This window comes from Monomorium pharaonis, unplaced genomic scaffold (assembly GCF_013373865.1).
Source record: "Monomorium pharaonis isolate MP-MQ-018 unplaced genomic scaffold, ASM1337386v2 scaffold_627, whole genome shotgun sequence".
Classification (NCBI taxonomy): Eukaryota; Metazoa; Arthropoda; class Insecta; order Hymenoptera; family Formicidae; genus Monomorium; species Monomorium pharaonis.
Genome location: NW_023415942.1, coordinates 1 through 17264, shown reverse-complemented (window position 1 = coordinate 17264; position 17264 = coordinate 1). Strand labels below are relative to the sequence as shown.

The window sequence follows — 17264 nt, the reverse complement described above, 5'->3', positions numbered from 1 at the left end:
AGGTTAATTATTTCCAATAACAGCCTACACACGCGATACGTACGAGAGTTAAAAAGTTGTGTTGTATTAACGTATCCACACTCGGCTGCGTTACACAGCAAACCGGGACAAAACGTCCCAACACACACGCGATACGTGCAAGAGTTCAAAAATTGATACGGGATAAGCACGTCGATCGACTTGATCGCATCACACGGCAGATTTGGTTATGTGCGTCATTCGACGTATTAAAAACGTCTTTCTCAGACGTCGTAAAGACGTCTAAATGGCGTCTCAAAGAATATGTCTTAAAAAGACGTATTTTAGACGTCTTAAGAGAGACGTCTAAAATAAGACGATTTTAAGACGTCATAAAGACGTCTTTTGGTAAAGTCTCAAAGACGTCTCTTTTAAGACGTCTTAAAGATGTCTTTTAGACATGCGTGTTGTTTGGGTTTTCAATTGTGCTTTAAAACCATGTTAATAATTTCTTCAATCGACGTTCTTATTCTGCCAAGGACATACGAATCTCTGTGATTGGTTAACGACCTAGATTGCGTTTCAGACGGTCTTGAATATGAGAAACCGACTGTATGAATATCGGCCTTACGACCGCTTGCGAAGAGCAAAGAACTCGTACTGGGATTGGGAATTTGGGAGTAAAGAGCATCCCCACGGCACGCGTAACGATGCGAAGGAGGTGGGGGGGAAAGTCAATGGTGACGGAGCAGATTACTCGAGGTCGTGAGTCGTAACAATTGGAAAACCAGCTGGACACCACTGGACACTCGTAACAGTCGGTCCCGCGCTGGCGACGCCGTGGAGCAAAAACGTGGTTGGGTGTTCCTCACCTCTAAAGAGGTTAGTCCAATGTAATGGTACTAGGCCCCAGGTCCTGGGGTGACGTCGACCGCCTAGTGACCGACTATTACGAGCGCATTCGAGACGCGATGGCAACAGGTAAGCGACGCAGCATCCACACGTCGTCCGGGAATCCCGGCGCGGCCAACTATTCCATCGGCGGCGGGGTGCGCTCCAGCCGGATGAACTTTCGGCCGAGCGGCGCGCAACAGGAGGACCGTGGCGGCACCCGGCCGACCGCGGCGCCGAGCTCGATCGGCCTGATCCTAGTTACCATGCTGCTGCACGTGTGCAAGAAGTCGCTGCTGTTCGACACCGGGCTCAAAGTGGCCATCTACGGCGGTACAATATTCACCATTTCCCTGATCGCGGACTTCATCGCGATGCCACGCACCTACTTCTCCAGGTCCGACAACGCCCTGAACCAGTACTTCGTCAAGTGGGGCTGGGGCTGGCTGCTATCGGTGATCGTGCCCTGGGTCGTCCTGTCGGCGCACACGCTCGGCTGCGGCCGTCGGCCGATCCTGTTCAGGCACGTGGCCCGCATCCTACTCGCCACCGTCGCCTGGTTCGTCTGGACGAAGCTGTTCAATTACATCGAGACCACCTACGGCCGATGCCTGGGTACTCGCGACGTTCAGATGCAATCCAAGGCCAAGTGCCTGCAGTCGGGTAGGTTCTGGAGCGGCCTCGACATATCCGGGCACACGTTCATCTTGATCTACTCGAGCCTGATCCTCGCCGAGGAGGCCTCCTCCTTCGTGGGATGGGAGAGCATCAAGGATCTGATAATGCGGGAGGAGCACACGCGAACCGTGCCTACAGAGATTAGCACCGGCCCGCTGCGAAATCTTTCCGACGGTGATCTCGAGTTCCTGAAGAAGGCTCACCGAGCGCTCACGCCATACCTACGCGGTCTCTTCGTCGCGATGACGGTGCAGCAGCTGCTGTGGGACGTCATGCTGGTGTCGACCGTGCTCTACTACCACATCATGATCGAGAAATTCCTGGGTGGCGTGGCCGCGGTCATCACCTGGTACGTCACGTATCGGTGGTGGTACAAACTGCCGAGGGTCGGCTTGCCGGCACCGGGTGACGGCCTCTTCAAGTACAACGAGGTAAAGGCGAGTCCAGACTTCAGCAGCGCCAGGACGAGACGCAGCACGTTGAACGGCACCAATCAGCCGAGGTTCATGGGAATGCCAATCAGAACGCCACAGGAGACCGGAAGCACGGAACCGAGTCCGTCGTCGCACAGGCAAACGGATCTCGATGTGTCTACCTCGAGAGGGTAGAAATGTGTCATCCTCGTCGAATCGCTTTCATATCAGAACTATATTAACATCTGGATAACACACTTGTAATGCCTTATATTCACGAAATTTTCATTTCTCAGTACTTGAATTGAAAGTCGCAATACTGAGGGGGACATAGAATGTATGTACAGTATATTTAATATATATATTATATAATATATATTATATATATTTACAAATTATTTATTATATACAATATTTAAATTATTATATATATTATATAATACTTAAAGTACATAATACATTTATATATACCTGCATCCGAATATAGAGCTCTCTTATGTTCGAGTATAAAGGTCGATTCGAGTGTAAGATTTCTCGATATTTAAATTGAAATACTGTACTGTAAAGAGGAATGTAAAATGTAGCATATATATATTTATATTTGATAAATATTATGATATTTAAACAAGTATTCGAATATATTATTCCCTTATGTTTGAGTATAAATCGAATCGAAAATGCAAGAACTATATAAAGTACAATTTTTGTTTAGTTTAAAGGATACATGTAGACGTCTTCCTTTGACTTTCTACATGCAAGTAATTTTAGACACTCGATATATGCAATGGGATCTTCCGGGATGTAGTGCATCCTGGGTAATCAGGTTTGCTTAAACAAAGCAGCGCATGCTTCGTGCTTATAACTTCTTTAAATTATTTATAATTTATAGGATAGTGAACAGGATGTATGCCTGTTTTTTCAGTTGGTTGTTGGATTGTTGTAAAAAAAGACACATTTATTTATATATTTATTTAGAATTTAAAATCGGTGTTTTCGGTAACGCTTCTGAATTCTGTTTTGTACTTAATTTAATAAAGACTTTTATTAACAAAGCGTCCATTTTTCTTAAGTTAACAGATTACGACATGAAATTAACGTTTATACACCATGCTATATTTTTATGGAAGGAACGTACAAAATATATATAGTTCTCATTATGAAATCTTTCTTCCTCGTGCGTAGTACAATCAATGCATTTAAGAGTATATATTATGTTCTAAATTTTTTTCTCTTTATTTGTGAAAGTATCTTCCCCATTATCAGATCATCTAATATCGCAGGCCACTACTAATCATTTTTATTGAAAATATTTCTAATTTAGCAATTATAAAGACGTTGTCCATATTCATGAAAGATAATTGTACTTTTCAAAAGAAAGTTGTAGTGTATCGTGATAACAAAATAAGTACATAATTTGTCAAATTTCTTGTAATAAATTTCATCATTTTCTTACAAATTGACTTTCTTGTCCATTAATGAAAAGTAGTAACATCATATATTTCTGAATAATTTTGTACTACAAATACAGTTGCAGAATAATTCTCACATTTGGCAACATAGAGATCTTCGAGAAATTCACTCTACGGTGTTTAATAATTTGATGCTATAATAAAGTAAAACAGACATTTGTACAGATACAACAATTTACATCAGTTAATATCACTTCACACTGGTTTCTGTTTTAGAAAATTCATAACTCGTTGTGACTCCTTGCGCGCATATGTGTCAATGGAATTCAATTGATTCTACCATTAGATATAATTAATTATGCATTAAAGATATAAGATGTCACACTTTTTTGGTGTGTATATTATGTATTTCTTATGTTTTACATTTTACATTAAAAATAATCACTCAAATGTTACTAAGACAAAATCATGGGCAGACTGTACAGTACGAATTATTATGTTTAAGCGCCTATCTAAGAAAAAGAGAGGTCTAGTGGAAAAAAATATATATATAATGGGCTTAACCCTATATTGTAAAAAGAAGAACATATTTTTGCTTATACATACCATCACAATCTATCAGGCCTCACATATTTCGTTATGTTGTGATGGTGATGGCAAATAATTATACAATGTACTTAGATAACATTTAATACATATACGTATTTATTCGCACTTGTGAACAGAGATTGAATACTGCAGTAATTTCAATAACAACTGTATATCGACATAGTGTATATATATTTCTATTTTCTCTTAAAAAATCTTAAATTAAACCTACTACATTAAATCGATATAATTAATTTTCATAAAATCTGGTATATACGATTTTTAATATTATCTTGATATTGCAATTATATTATTAAATGTCAATATAATAAAATCATTTTATAATTTTTTTAATGATAAATCAATTATTTAATAATAAATCATTTAATAACATAATCATTTATATTTGTATCGTATATTTAATAAATTTAAATAAACATAAATTTGGAACTTTATAATTATATCTAAATGTATATATGCTAATGTTTACATGTACATCTTTTCGCAAAATACAAAAAGCAAATTTAATATTTGATAATTTGTTAATTTTATTGGAAAGTTATACGTATATCGGTATATTTATGTTATATCGGAATTTATATTAATCGTTTTTATTCGATTATCATACATATACGATCGATATTTGTTACTGTATTTAATCTCTATTCACGAGGAGCGCACGTTGTTAATGTCAAATCAATTTTAAACCTTCGATCTTTTACGCGCAATCGCATCTTCTACAGCCTTTAGCTGTTTCAACAATTCTTCGCGTCGTGAGCTCGCCTTCTTGGCGGCTTTGGCCGCCGCTGCGGCCACTTGCGCTTTGCTGTCGATCAACGGCGGTGACTCGATAGGCCGTTTTTTACCTGCCATAATTGCACTACGATCGATCTTTTTTACCGCTGTAGCGTTGCTCGTGGGCTTCAGTGTTAACTTAATCTGCTGCTTTGCACCGCTCAGCTTTAACGCATCGATGCTTTTAGAATCTTTGCGCGGTATCGGCGGCGTCGAACCCTTCCTTCTACGTGCTTCGCTGGAAGATGATGAGTAACTCGATTCGCTCGAGTCACTGCTGCTTCCGCTGCTTTCCGATCCCGAACTACTGTGAGACGATCTGAAATATATTTTTTTCCTTCTTTTTCTTTGTATTTATTCAATATTAATAGCAACTTAAATGCAATACAAGTCAAGAGGCACCTTATAAAATTAGATTTATTAATCAAGCGAATTTATAATATTAACTTTGTTATATTCATAATAAAAAAATAGAAATTTTTTAAAATCTTATATTCATATAGGATTTTAGTTTAATTACTTGATATTTAAAAAAGTAATCTTTTTGTACCTAGATCTAGAACGACTTTTAATGATTTTAGCCACAGCAGCCGCGGCTATAGCAGCCTTTTGCTCCCTTGCTTTCTCATGGTGGCGATGAGTCGAGAGCGGACTCGGAGCAGGTGGGTTCAGTCCGGCTCGTCGATGCAGCGTACCCGTCGTTGGGGAGATGGAACCCTTGGGTGGACGGGGAGAAGGAGCGGGTGGATTCATTAACATGGCACCTCGTTGAGGCGTGGCTGCAGTAACAGTCGGAGGATTCGAAGGTGGTGAAATGATAACGGTGGACTTGCTTTTGCCAGCAGAACGGGTTCTAGACGGGGGAGAGGGTGAGCGAGACCTGGATAGGGAGTCGTAAGAACTGTAGCTAGAACGACTGGAGCTACGGCTAGAACTAAAAAGACGACACTCTTATACGTTTCTATATATAACAAAATAACACGATGAACAATTAAAAGAAAAGAAACGCAATGCTCGGCCGATGTGTGTACCACACATTTTTATTTTCTTTTTCTCTTCGCGTGAGGATTATTGAATGTATTCTCGACAAGTCATCTTCAGATCTGAGAATTTTTGTATATAGAGCGTTCTTTTGTACATCTTCTGTATGATCAACTGCATGCAAACACAATAATAATACCTCGTTGAAGAATATGAAGATCCGGAGGAATAAGACTGACGACGGGACTGTCGGCGGGACGATGTGTTGCGGCGTACAGTGCTCGTCGGTGACTTGCGTCGCATCCACGGGTCCGCCCATTCGTCACCTCTACTTCTCTCAGCAGGAGGTGGCTCTTCCTCTCGCCAGGGCTTCGTCGGAGGGATACGTTCCACAATAACCTCCCGCGACGGTCGTTTGTGTTTCCTCTCGTACTTTTCGTAATAATCGCGCTCCCTCTCGCGCTCACGATCTCGCTCCCTCTCGCGATCACGGTTGTGCGGTGGCGGAGAAGCTGATTGCGCACCACGAGGAACCGCATGATAATCGAAACGCTCTCCTCGATATTCGCGGGACTCCTTGTAGTGCACTCGTCTGATTGTTGACAATAAAAAGGGAAAACAGATATGCGATTGCAAAGTGTTTCAGTAGGCCTAATAATATACAATATCATTTTCTTACTAAAGTTTAGCCGTATACGGTCGTCTTGTCTCACCTGTAATAATCGTTTTGTGGAGGATAATATCCTTCAGGTTCTTCAACATATCTTTCCGGTGTAAGTCGAGAGGACGATACTCTGCGTGGCACTTCTCTTGATGACGGCCATCTCTCGACCGGTGGCTCCGGACTAGCTGCTCTAACATAATATCCAGCCTCCCTGTCCAATTCATCCTGTCCCAAACTCAAGTTCATTTTCTTCTCTTCGAAATCCATATCAGATTCTTTGCGTTTATTCGCTTTACGCATCATCTAAATAATCGGGGGAAAAAATGTCTCTTTTGAAACTTGATTATATGTAAAATTTCAGGTTGAAAACTGCTTATTAAGTATTATAAACAACGTGCACAGAATATACCATATACAAGAGTAACTTACTTCCTTGGCATGACGCAGACCGCGTTCCCAGGCAGACTCAGCTGGCTCCTCCACCTTAGGTGCATGCGTGGGAGCACCGTAACCTGGTACCGACGGTCGCATACTTGGTCTGTCGATGTGTGATCTATACTCGTGTGGCGCGGCAGCGTGCGGTGGATACGCCATAGGCCTCACCATATCGAACATAGTGTAGTTACCTTTGTCGGTCACTCCCGGATGTAAAAATCTGCAGCTAACACCCCATGTACATTGTCCGCGACTATAAAAACGACACACCGGCCTTGGCTCAGTTTCCTCCGGACGCGCGTCATCTCCGTCGCTAAGCTCCCCTTCCTCCAATTCAGACTCCTCCTTCTCTCCTTCCTCTCCCTCTTCCTTATCATTTACCTCGCCAGATTCTTTCGATTTCGCCTTGTCCTTGTCTTTATCTTTGTCTTTCTCTTTGCTGTCTTTTTCTAAGTTCTCTTTAGTCTCTTTCGCAACAGGTGCCTCAGTTTCACCTATAATTTTATCAATTAAGTAAGTACAGTAAGTAGAGTTTTAGATACATTAGTGAAATATTTATTATTATGCAAACACAGGATAAGAAGGTCAAGAAGAACGAGCTAAAAAAAAGATTTAAAACATAGAGATATAGAGATATTATATCAAATTAAAAAATTTTTTTAACCACAGATAAGTATTAACTGTACTATTGTTAATCATCTTTAATCTCATATGAATAGAATAAATATCGATAATTTAATAAATCAGAAAAATTATAAATTGAATAGAGATCAGATAAAATATAGGATTAAAATAATGTAAAACGAATACATTTTATACCATGTTTGTAATAATGTTTGTAATAACAAGTCCGTTTCATGATGTCAAAAGAATGTGTCTATTTCCTTGTTTATCGGCGAGAAGAGTCAAAAAGAAAAAAATTTTTTAAAGTCGATCTAAATAGAAGTGTCAAAGAGAAGCGTTAAATAAATGCTTGAATCATGGTTCTTATCAGAGTTAATGCAGCTGGAAGTAATAATAAACCATTAATTTTATATGGATAAATATAATAAATGTAAACACTAGAAAAAGACTAAAACTTATTTACAATAATAAAAAGAAAAGCATATGTATCTAACTTTTTTTAAAATACTCTGCTTTATCAAGACAAAGAATATTGAATAATGTATACAGATTGTCATATTAAATAGAAATGAACCGACAATGTTATTAGAAAGTATCCCGAGTAAATAATAAAATCCATCGAGAAACTCAGTGTCTCTTCATTATAAGACACTCTCGGATAAAGAAAATACATTCATCGGATGTATTACTATTTCCCAATGCAATATAATTTTTCACAAATGTCCTTTCAAACCTTGCAAAAAAACAGATGGTTGCTTGTAGAGTGAAAAAAAAACATCTCCATTCCGGCATATGAGTTAAACTTGTTAACTTTGTTCCATTTTCCATTTTACATTTAATATGATTATAAGTATACTTAAAATAAAGTATGTATGTGTAAAATAAACCATATCTATTTATATATTTTTTAAACTCTTTTAATAAACCTGTCTTATATTTCAACGATAGGATCATCTTAAAATGTTCAAATATTTATGTAATTTCGATATATAAAAATTGAATTTAAAGGTTGAAACTTAGAATATATTTACCTTCATCACGTTCGTCTTTCCATTGACCGTCGGCTTCGAAGTCTAATTGCTCGCTTTCTTCTGTCAAGCCAACTGGTGCAGATTTGTCTTCCTTTTCCTTTGCATTTTCTTCGTCATTTACAATTTCTTGTTTGGCATCCTGTTCGTGAGCCTTATCCACTTCAGTATTTTGTTCAGTGGATTCCTCGGGACCGTCCATGCTCTCGAGATCGGACACATCCGACAAATCCTCGCCATGAGTCATGGGTGTAGGTTTAGATTTCAACATGGAGGACTCCGGTTCGTCCTCAATGTCCCCATCCGAGATTTGCTCACCGTCCAATTCATTGTACGACCCGTTCTTCTCCTCCTCGGGGGACCGAGGGCCCGAATGCGCCGGTGAGTGTTTATCCGACTCCTGATCATCCATGGGAGACGCCGGACCGGATTTGAACGACTTCGGCGAGCTCCTCGCCGATATCAAGGACTTGACAGAACTCGGACCCGATCTCGGCGACTTTGGCGAACTTTGCCTGGACTCGCTGTTCTTATAAGAATACGATTTTAACGAATTATCGGCAGATCTTTGCGTATCCGCCTCAAGGTCGGACGCCTTCGACTCGACGTCTCCGAAGCGCATGGACTTGGAGTCGTTCGACGGCGAGAGACTCGACCCGTTGTCCTCCACCGGTGAGCGCAACGAGTTGCGGTCCATTTGGGGCGAATCGAGCGAGTTGTTCCCCGAGTGGTAGGACTTCGGCGAGTCATTTGGTTCGTACATCGGCGACCCAATAGGCGACGCGATGGGCGACGGCGACAGAGGCGGTGAAGACTTCGACAGACTGCGAATCGACCTCAGCGAGCCTCCCTCCTCGCTGGGGGACATTATCCCGGATTGTTGCGACTTAGGCGACATCGGGGTAGATTGTGGCGACTTGGGCGACTCGCCGCCCGGCGATAGCGGCGATCGTGGAGACTTGCCGCCGGAGAAAGGGGAACTTGCGGCGGACTTTCGCCGTTCCTCCGAACCGGAGGAGTGATGCGAGTAGCGTGACGACGTCACCTCATCCCCGTCAGCCAGAGCGAGCCGATTCCTGCCCTCGTCGTAACCCTCCGATGAAGTACTGTCCGTACCAGAGTCGGACATGTTGAACTCTTCTTTAGTTCAGCCTGCAAATCAATCGAGACTCGTTAAAACAGCGACGGGCAACTTTAAACAGACGGAAACGGGAATGCCTTGAGATCTTATATTTAAATGTATTACAACCATTCCAATCTCTCTCTCTCACTCTCTCTCTCTTTCTCTTACTTGAAAAGTTAATTGTTATTTTTTTTATTCTTTGCTTTTCGGGCGTACCGACCGAATGTAGCACTGAATAATCTGCAGCATTAGCATCACAGAGCTTACCTGGGTCAATCAGTGTCTGTGAAGTATTCGCTCTTGATGGCACAACGCGCGCGATCCACGTTATCGTGTCGAACATACTTATATCACAAAACTTTCGACTTTCTTTCTCTCTTTTTACCTTATACAAAACTTTTCTCTTATACTTTTATTACTTTTATTAAACTGAACTTTTTCTTTTTACTTGCTCACATATGCGATACGATACTGTTTTTTGGTACTTTTCTTGGGCGCGGAACTTTTTGAACTTTCGCGTCGCTTTGAACTTTCAACTTGAACACAACACAAACTAAGAAAGTACGCGACAAACCACGCGAACCGTACTCTTTTTTGTACTGCACTAGCGAACGAAACTATAGCGAACGAACTTTCAACCTGAAAGAATATTTTTTGGGCCTATGGGGAATAAGGAAGAAATAAATCAGGAAGGAATATGGTAAGATAAAAGAGCGTATTGAAGAATAAAGGAAGCTTTAATGATGATGCACTCCCTAGTAGCGGTCAGGTGAAAGATTGCTTTTGGCAAAATGTAATTCAGTCGATTGATCGGCAAATTGTGATTTCAATTATTCATTAAAATTGTAATAGGTAAACTCTGTCAGTGCAAGCTGATGTTAGTTCTTTTCTAGAAGGAGACTATTTTATGATTGTCTTTTTCTTTTCTTTCAGAATTAAACTTTGCCACTTTGCAACAATTCTAATGTGTCGTTTATTAAAGCATTGGTTCTTTGTAAAGGAGACATTTGTATTGTGTGCACGTGTAAAACATTAAGGAATCCATACAGTGTCGATTGCAGTAATAATAACAATTAATCAAGAAACGCCAATGGAGAAACGACTTCCAGCTCCTGAAATGTTTATTGTCGATGAATTTTCATTAAACTGCTAGTTCCATTTTAGTGGTTTTCTGTTATTAAAATATTATATATAACTTGATATAAGATTTTCTTTACATTAAAATATTGGATCAATGAAAAAGTTTTGGCCCTTTTAGTGTTGCTCTTATTAGAGTGTCAACAATGGAAAATATTATGGAAAATTATACATTAGAAATTTAAAAAAAGCTGTCTATAACACAAAGTTGATCTCACTTAAATTATTTGCAGTGCTATCTTGTATTTATGAACATAAGTGTAAAAAAAGGATATATTTGTATAGAATTATAATAGAAGTTTCAAAAAGAAACAAGAGATGATGAATGCTAAAAAACATTTGTGTAATAAATAAATTTGGAAAGTTTAGTGGTTTTTTCTTTATAGTAACTACTGTCTATTTCCTTGTCGAAACTCATATATTATAATCGCATGCAGATATTCTTTTTTTTTTTTTCAGATTCATCTTTACTTCTACAAAATAACTATAAATCAGCATTAAGCATTTGCATGTGTAAAATATAATAAATATAAATAAAATCTTTATCTGTATAATAAACAGTTGTCATCAAATGATAATTCATTAATCATAGAAGATTCATGTTTATACACAGAAAAAAAATATAGCCAATAACATATGTAATTGTGGGCTGCCAACTACAAAATATTCAATACAATAATATTTACTGTTAACCCAAATACAATGTTTGATACTGCAATATATTGTATTAAGTATATCTGTAGTTGGCAGCCCGCAACTGCATATCTTATTGGATACATTACTTTTGTTTTCAGGGTAGAAATGCTGAAGATTATATATTCTATTTCTTACTTTTAATATTATTTATAATATATTTTATTTTATTATTAATAAAAAGTTAGATATATTAACAATCTTATAACTTAACTACTTTTTTCTGTATTGTGTTATCCAGTTTATAATAATTTGCATGAGAAGTAATCAAAATGTTACGTAAACAGTAACTAAATAATCCATATAGACGCAATGTTGAAATTTATGGTACAACACTGCTGTAAATAATTCAAATAGCATAAACTTTTCTTATTGAATTTTTTATAGCTCTTGAAATCACCTATTAAAATATTTATTATTAGCACATTGTAAGCAAAAGTAACGTCATCTCTTCAAAATAAGCCAAGCCACTTCTGCATCCAACAGTATTAATTCAATTATTTAACAATCATGCAATCAATACAAAATATAAAGAAGGTGTAAACAAAATTCTTAAGAGTGTAAAATATTCTTAATTTTGTGGCTGAATTTTTATCCAGAGTAGTTAATGTAAAGAAAATACTAGTAGTTCTCCAGAGCTAAATAGATCCAATGTAGCATTTGACGCATATATCTTATCAAGTCTTCCTTTTTTCCAAATCCAAATCGCATATTTGTCTCTATTTACAAAGAGATAAAAGATGCAGCCAGGGTATGGAAGTCTTCTCTTTTTCCAGGACGTACGATTACCAAATGCCCTACCTTATGTAAAAGAATATATTCCACAATTGATTTCAAGAATAAAGTAAACATAAAAAAAATACAAAGAAATATGTTACTAAAGGTTTCTGTCTATATACTGGAGAAAAAGAGAAAAGGCGAATCGTGGCAAGAACAAGAAACGTTTAACACGTCGCAATAAAGTGAATTACATAATTATATAAAATTTAGAAACCTTAATTCCTCTTACTTGTGTCCTCCGTTCGTTGCCGTGACGTTTTGGTTACTCCGCGTACGCACGTACTACGCTTTGTAGCGTATATACGCGCGTTATCTCCGCGCGAGGCACGAAGAAGGTTAAGACAATCACTTGCGATCGAGACTGCGACACGAGGAACACGCGGAGGCGTAAACTTGCGGGCGTGGCGTGCATGCGTATGTGTATGTGCGTGTGCGTGTGCGTGCGATTCGGGGATGACGGGCAATGGAAAGACGAGGGGAAGTGCGGGGCGGTTTAGCACGGGGGTCGGCACCGTTAACGTTATTATATCCGCGTTCTGCCCGGGAGAAACGGGACGTCGATGGGGCGTCTTACCTTGGTACGCGCGGCCTCGAGGCGGAGACTCGACACTCTAAAAGAGTGTCTCCAAGGCGGCCGGCGTCACCCGCGATGCTGACGTTTCTCTCTCGCCGAGGCTCTCGCGAACGAGACCCGGCGACTCGCGTCTCTCCTCTACGACGCGGACGGCGCACGAGACTCTGCACTTCGACCCGCGTGTGAAAACACGGACCTGATACCTCGCTCTGGCGCAGATAACCACGATCCGTCGTGGCCGTCTACCAGTCGCGAAGGGAACAAAGCACAAGCACCACGAGAGGGGCGAGCAGGGGAGAGCGAGAGAACCGTGAAACATAAAGCCCGTGTCACACTACGGATATTGAAGATTGGATAAGGCCGGATCTACAATAGGTGTAGTAAGCCTTATGCCATAAGAAAATTGACCAATTATAATCGAATATGAGAAGAATAATCGAATATAATTGGTTAATTCCTTATGGCTTAAGGCTTACTACACCTATTGTAGATCCGGCCTTAGACGCGATGTCCAACGAGCGACCGCCTTTCCGCTCATCTCTGTACGACCATTGGATATCGCGGTGTCGCGCGCGACAGAAATCGCGCTGATATGCTGGAGCCATTAAGCCCGTTCTACATTAATCGTAAGCAGCCAGTTGCGACTTTCGACAGGCCAATGAGCGCCTAATTTCTAGTTAAAGCTCGACAATCATTGGCTATCGCAAATCACAACTGGCTGCTTGCGATTAATGTAGAACGGGCTTTATGGCTACGTTCAACTTGACGCTATAAACGAACGCTTTTTGATTGGTCCGTCAAACGCTTAGCATATATGTAACCGCTGCTGTCGAATACGGCACAAATTGCAAGAAACCCAAGAGACATCTCACAACAGTTTCCAAAGCTATTCAAATTCGAATTTTGAAGATTAGAGGAGAACAGAATCAAGAACAATTCTAAAGAGGAAAATGTGCATATATTTTTCTCATCTACTTTCATTTCCGTATATATCCTTTGATTTTACATACATATGTTTTTAATTGAATAATTAAAAAAAGAAATAATCACAGTTACACAATACAATCAATATATACATATATTGGATATTTCTACGACACAGTTAATGTACATCAATCGACCGTATGCTGTCAAATGAAAGAAAGAAAGAAAGAAAAAGAAAAATGTGCTTTCCATCTCGCCGTTTTTTCCCGTACAATTTCTATATAAGTATAAGTAGCGAAGAAATTACGAGAGTGAAGAGAGTAGTAATAGCATCTAAGAACGTATAATATTTCCAAGATATATATATCGAACGTTTTGTCTAAGAACTTAGAATGGGTGTCCTCCTACAAAACTCGCTGTTTGCATCTCGATCGCGAGAATTAAAATATCGCGAACTCATTCTCGGGCCTCGAGGGAGGTTTCCGTCATCGATTCTTCTTGATCATTTCGATCGCTCTGCATCGACAGCTGTGTCAGTTTGTCAGCCAGTACGGGATTCGTCTGTATCATTCGGAGTAAACGTATCCGCGGGCACGCTGCAATCGAGTTGTTCCAAGCGATACAATTCAAATTATGTTTAATAAACGTTAAAAATCAATTTTAAAACGTTTAAATTGAAAGAGAATCAACCGTATTTAATTAACCGCATTTACGTTTTTAAAATATTTAATAAACACTGTAAAATTTTATTTATATAATAATTTAATTTTATGGTAATAAACTTTTCCATCCCGATAAAAATTTTTCTCAGAGTCTTTGTATATTTTTAAAAAAATTTTTTAATGTTATAACTTTTTTAAAAAATGTCAAAATTTTATATTAAAATTAAAACACTTTTCAGAAATAATTTCTATGTAATAGAAAAGTGTACATTTTTCAGAAATCCTCGAAATCTTATTATATCGATATATTCTTAGATTTCTCATTCTATAATTAAAAAAAAAGAAATTTAAGATATTTTTTTCTAATCTTCAAACTTAAAAATAATAAAGTATTCTCAAAAAATATGAAAAAAATTTTTTATCGGGGCAATTCGATTTTCTCTTTTTTAATCAGCTTTATTGCTTGCAGAATGTCCTTCGAGATACTCACACACGCGGCAAATTCCTCAGAACTGACAACGCGTCTCTCTCGCGCTCGCCAAGAACCGGGATCTCCGCAGGGCCGTCTCTCTTCCCGAATCCGATCGCCGTGGAGATGTACTCCGGTTTGAAACCACGGATCTCCCTCAGCTTCATCCGGTGCTTGAAGAAATGGGGATAATTATGATCCTTGGACGCCACGGCCGCCGCGATGAAGAAGGTTCCCGTGACGAAGGACACCAGTGCGATCGCCAGTATTGTCCGCATGATTGCCTAACGGAAAAGAAGAAGAAAGACGCGCATCGAACGCTTTAACGAACGCTTAGGGTGCGACAATATATATGTGCAATTATAATTAATTAATTATGTAATTGTTAATTGTTACAATTGCGCAAAGCGCAATCTTAGTTCCTTTATGAAGGTATTTCTTATTTCGTTTGTGGATCGATTTATGAAGCGACACATATTTATTTTTAACAGTATGAACTTCTTACGAGATCTTGCCAAAATGTCGGAGCATCTTGGGTCTACGTATTGATCTGACACAGACATCATTGCGCAGAGATGATCACATATTTTAATTGTAATTTATATACTTACTGCGTTACGCGACAGAAATTGATTATTAATGTGCACAAGATTTACAGATACATTTTTAATCTAAATTCTAAAAATTATTTATTAGGTACGTAAAACTCCTGTTTTTGCTTGGAACGTTTCATTGCGTAGAAGCAAAGGCAGTAAGTTTTAGAATCTATTGCAATATTGATAACAGAGATTATTGCGACTATAAATACAAACTGTGATGTGAAAAATTTAAGGATATCTTTTATAATTAATAATTTTCAGATAAGAGATTCATTTAAACTTCAACACGAGATGTTTCTCCATTGTCCAATCGTCTCTTCAACGTTCAATTTTTCTGTACAAAATGATAATTTGAATTGATCGATGGTTTCTTTGTCGAAGAGTGGTCTATCAGATTTAATTAAAATGAGAAAAAATTCGAAAATGACCGGTTTATGGCAGACGCGACAAAAATATAGCCTATTAACGTTTGTAATTAATTTAATTTCGATATATTTCTTTTTCTCCACGGATAAAGACGATAATTATTTTTGGACATGGGATTGACGGAGAAATTTTAACGATACGCGCCAGTTTCCCAGATTTTCAATGATTTCGAACGAAGAACACGTCGATTCGGTTCGTACGTGCGAGAGCCGAGAACTGGGCTCCGTGAGCTATTCAAGGCTCACGTCGCCTGTACGAAGCCGCCGACGTCGGCGTCGCGGCCGCCGTCGGGGCCGCCGTTGTAGCCGCCGAGAGCGATCGTATTTTCCACTAATTTCTTTAATGCGGCCGGCCAATCGAAGATGGTTTTATCGTCGCATTGAAATCTCCGTCGATGAGATGACCGTATTGTAATCGCACGGCGAAACCACATAGGAGGAGATTATGACGTGCGAGTCAACGAAGAGGCCGCCGGAACCGCCGGCGCCGCCGTCGCCGTTGTCTAGCCGCCGATGCGTATACGAAATTTCCCTGCAGTATACGACGATCCTTCTATCGCAAGAACACCTTTCGTGATGACGACGCCACGCCCACGCTTTTACGTAATTTATATCGTAGGCCATGCGTGTGTGTGACATTTTTTTCCGCTTCGGCGAAAGAGATCTGGCCGATAATGATAAAATTAAAAAACAGAAGCGTAATTAAATTGCGCAAGTAGTAGAACCGTTAATCTCCTGAGTGGAGCCTAACTTTCGAATTACGGGTACAAAAAAATTTACGCGGTAGAAACGTCACGAGACATAAATGTCCATACAAAATTCCTTTTATCTTCTTTTATTTACACAAAATATATAACTTCATAATGTAGGAATATATATATAATAATATATATAATAATAATTATATTTACAATATATAATGCATTATATGTAATGCTATTTCATGAATTTTGGATGCAGCGTTATTTTGTCATTTTCACGAGAGAATGATCTAAAACGACAACAGGTATTTCCTTGAGAATAAGAGAACGTGGAATGCCCGAGTACTTCACGAAAAGCTCCAAGAAATGAAGATTCGTAGCTCCTTCGGTTTCTGTATCACCACCTGTTTTCATACTGAAAGAACGTATTCTCATTAATAATATCTACTTCAAGCGATAACGTATTATCGCATTCGTAGCGTTAAGATTATGAAACTATTCTTACCTCTCCACGGTGACAAACGACAGGACGTACATGCAAAGATATTTCACGTAACGATTCATCACGGAAACATGGAATTGACGGAGAATCGTTTGTATTCCTATGGCAAATACCACAGCGTCAACGGGATCCTGATATTTCTTGCTTAAAAGACTTGCTGTAACAAATAGTGAAATATTTGCTATGTTATTTAATCCTTACAGTACAATAT

At 39.1% G+C, this 17264-nt stretch overlaps 4 protein-coding genes across 6 annotated transcripts; 1 reads left to right on the top strand and 3 right to left on the bottom strand.

Annotated features, from left to right (window-relative positions):
- The first annotated feature begins 348 nt into the window (after window positions 1–348).
- Window positions 349–2992, top strand: LOC105839188 (fat storage-inducing transmembrane protein). The gene has a single exon (XM_012685324.3). The coding sequence runs from the start codon at window positions 855–857 to the stop codon at window positions 2133–2135; it is 1281 nt and encodes a 426-aa protein (XP_012540778.1). The 5' UTR covers window positions 349–854; the 3' UTR covers window positions 2136–2992.
- Window positions 2993–4291: 1299 nt separating this feature from the next.
- Window positions 4292–13105, bottom strand: LOC118648716 (zinc finger CCCH domain-containing protein 18-like). 3 transcript variants are annotated; one of them, XM_036295106.1, is made up of 8 exons: window positions 12772–13105; window positions 9855–10247; window positions 8468–9616; window positions 6807–7306; window positions 6427–6680; window positions 5913–6305; window positions 5283–5666; window positions 4292–5051 (listed from the first exon to the last, which is right to left on the bottom strand). In XM_036295106.1, the coding sequence occupies exons 3-8, from the start codon at window positions 9591–9593 to the stop codon at window positions 4640–4642; spliced, it is 3069 nt and encodes a 1022-aa protein (XP_036150999.1). In that variant the 5' UTR covers window positions 9594–9616; window positions 9855–10247; window positions 12772–13105; the 3' UTR covers window positions 4292–4639. The 3 variants fall into 3 exon arrangements, with proteins under 3 accessions (XP_036150999.1, XP_036151000.1, XP_036151001.1); XM_036295107.1 differs by having other exon boundaries at window positions 9855–10226; window positions 12772–13104; XM_036295108.1 differs by lacking the exon at window positions 9855–10247 and having other exon boundaries at window positions 12772–13104.
- Window positions 13106–14151: 1046 nt separating this feature from the next.
- LOC118648719 (allatotropin-like) lies at window positions 14152–15431 on the bottom strand. The gene is given in 3 exon segments (XM_036295110.1): window positions 14152–14274; window positions 14276–14291; window positions 14848–15431. Coding segments are annotated over 3 exon segments (396 nt in total). The 5' UTR covers window positions 15105–15431.
- Window positions 15432–16669: 1238 nt separating this feature from the next.
- Window positions 16670–17210, bottom strand: LOC118648721 (WASH complex subunit 5-like; the record flags this gene model as incomplete). The annotated part of the gene is made up of 2 exons (XM_036295111.1): window positions 16670–16966; window positions 17057–17210. Coding segments are annotated over 2 exons (308 nt in total), but the record flags the coding sequence as incomplete, so codon positions are not given.
- Between the last annotated feature and the right edge of the window lie 54 nt (window positions 17211–17264).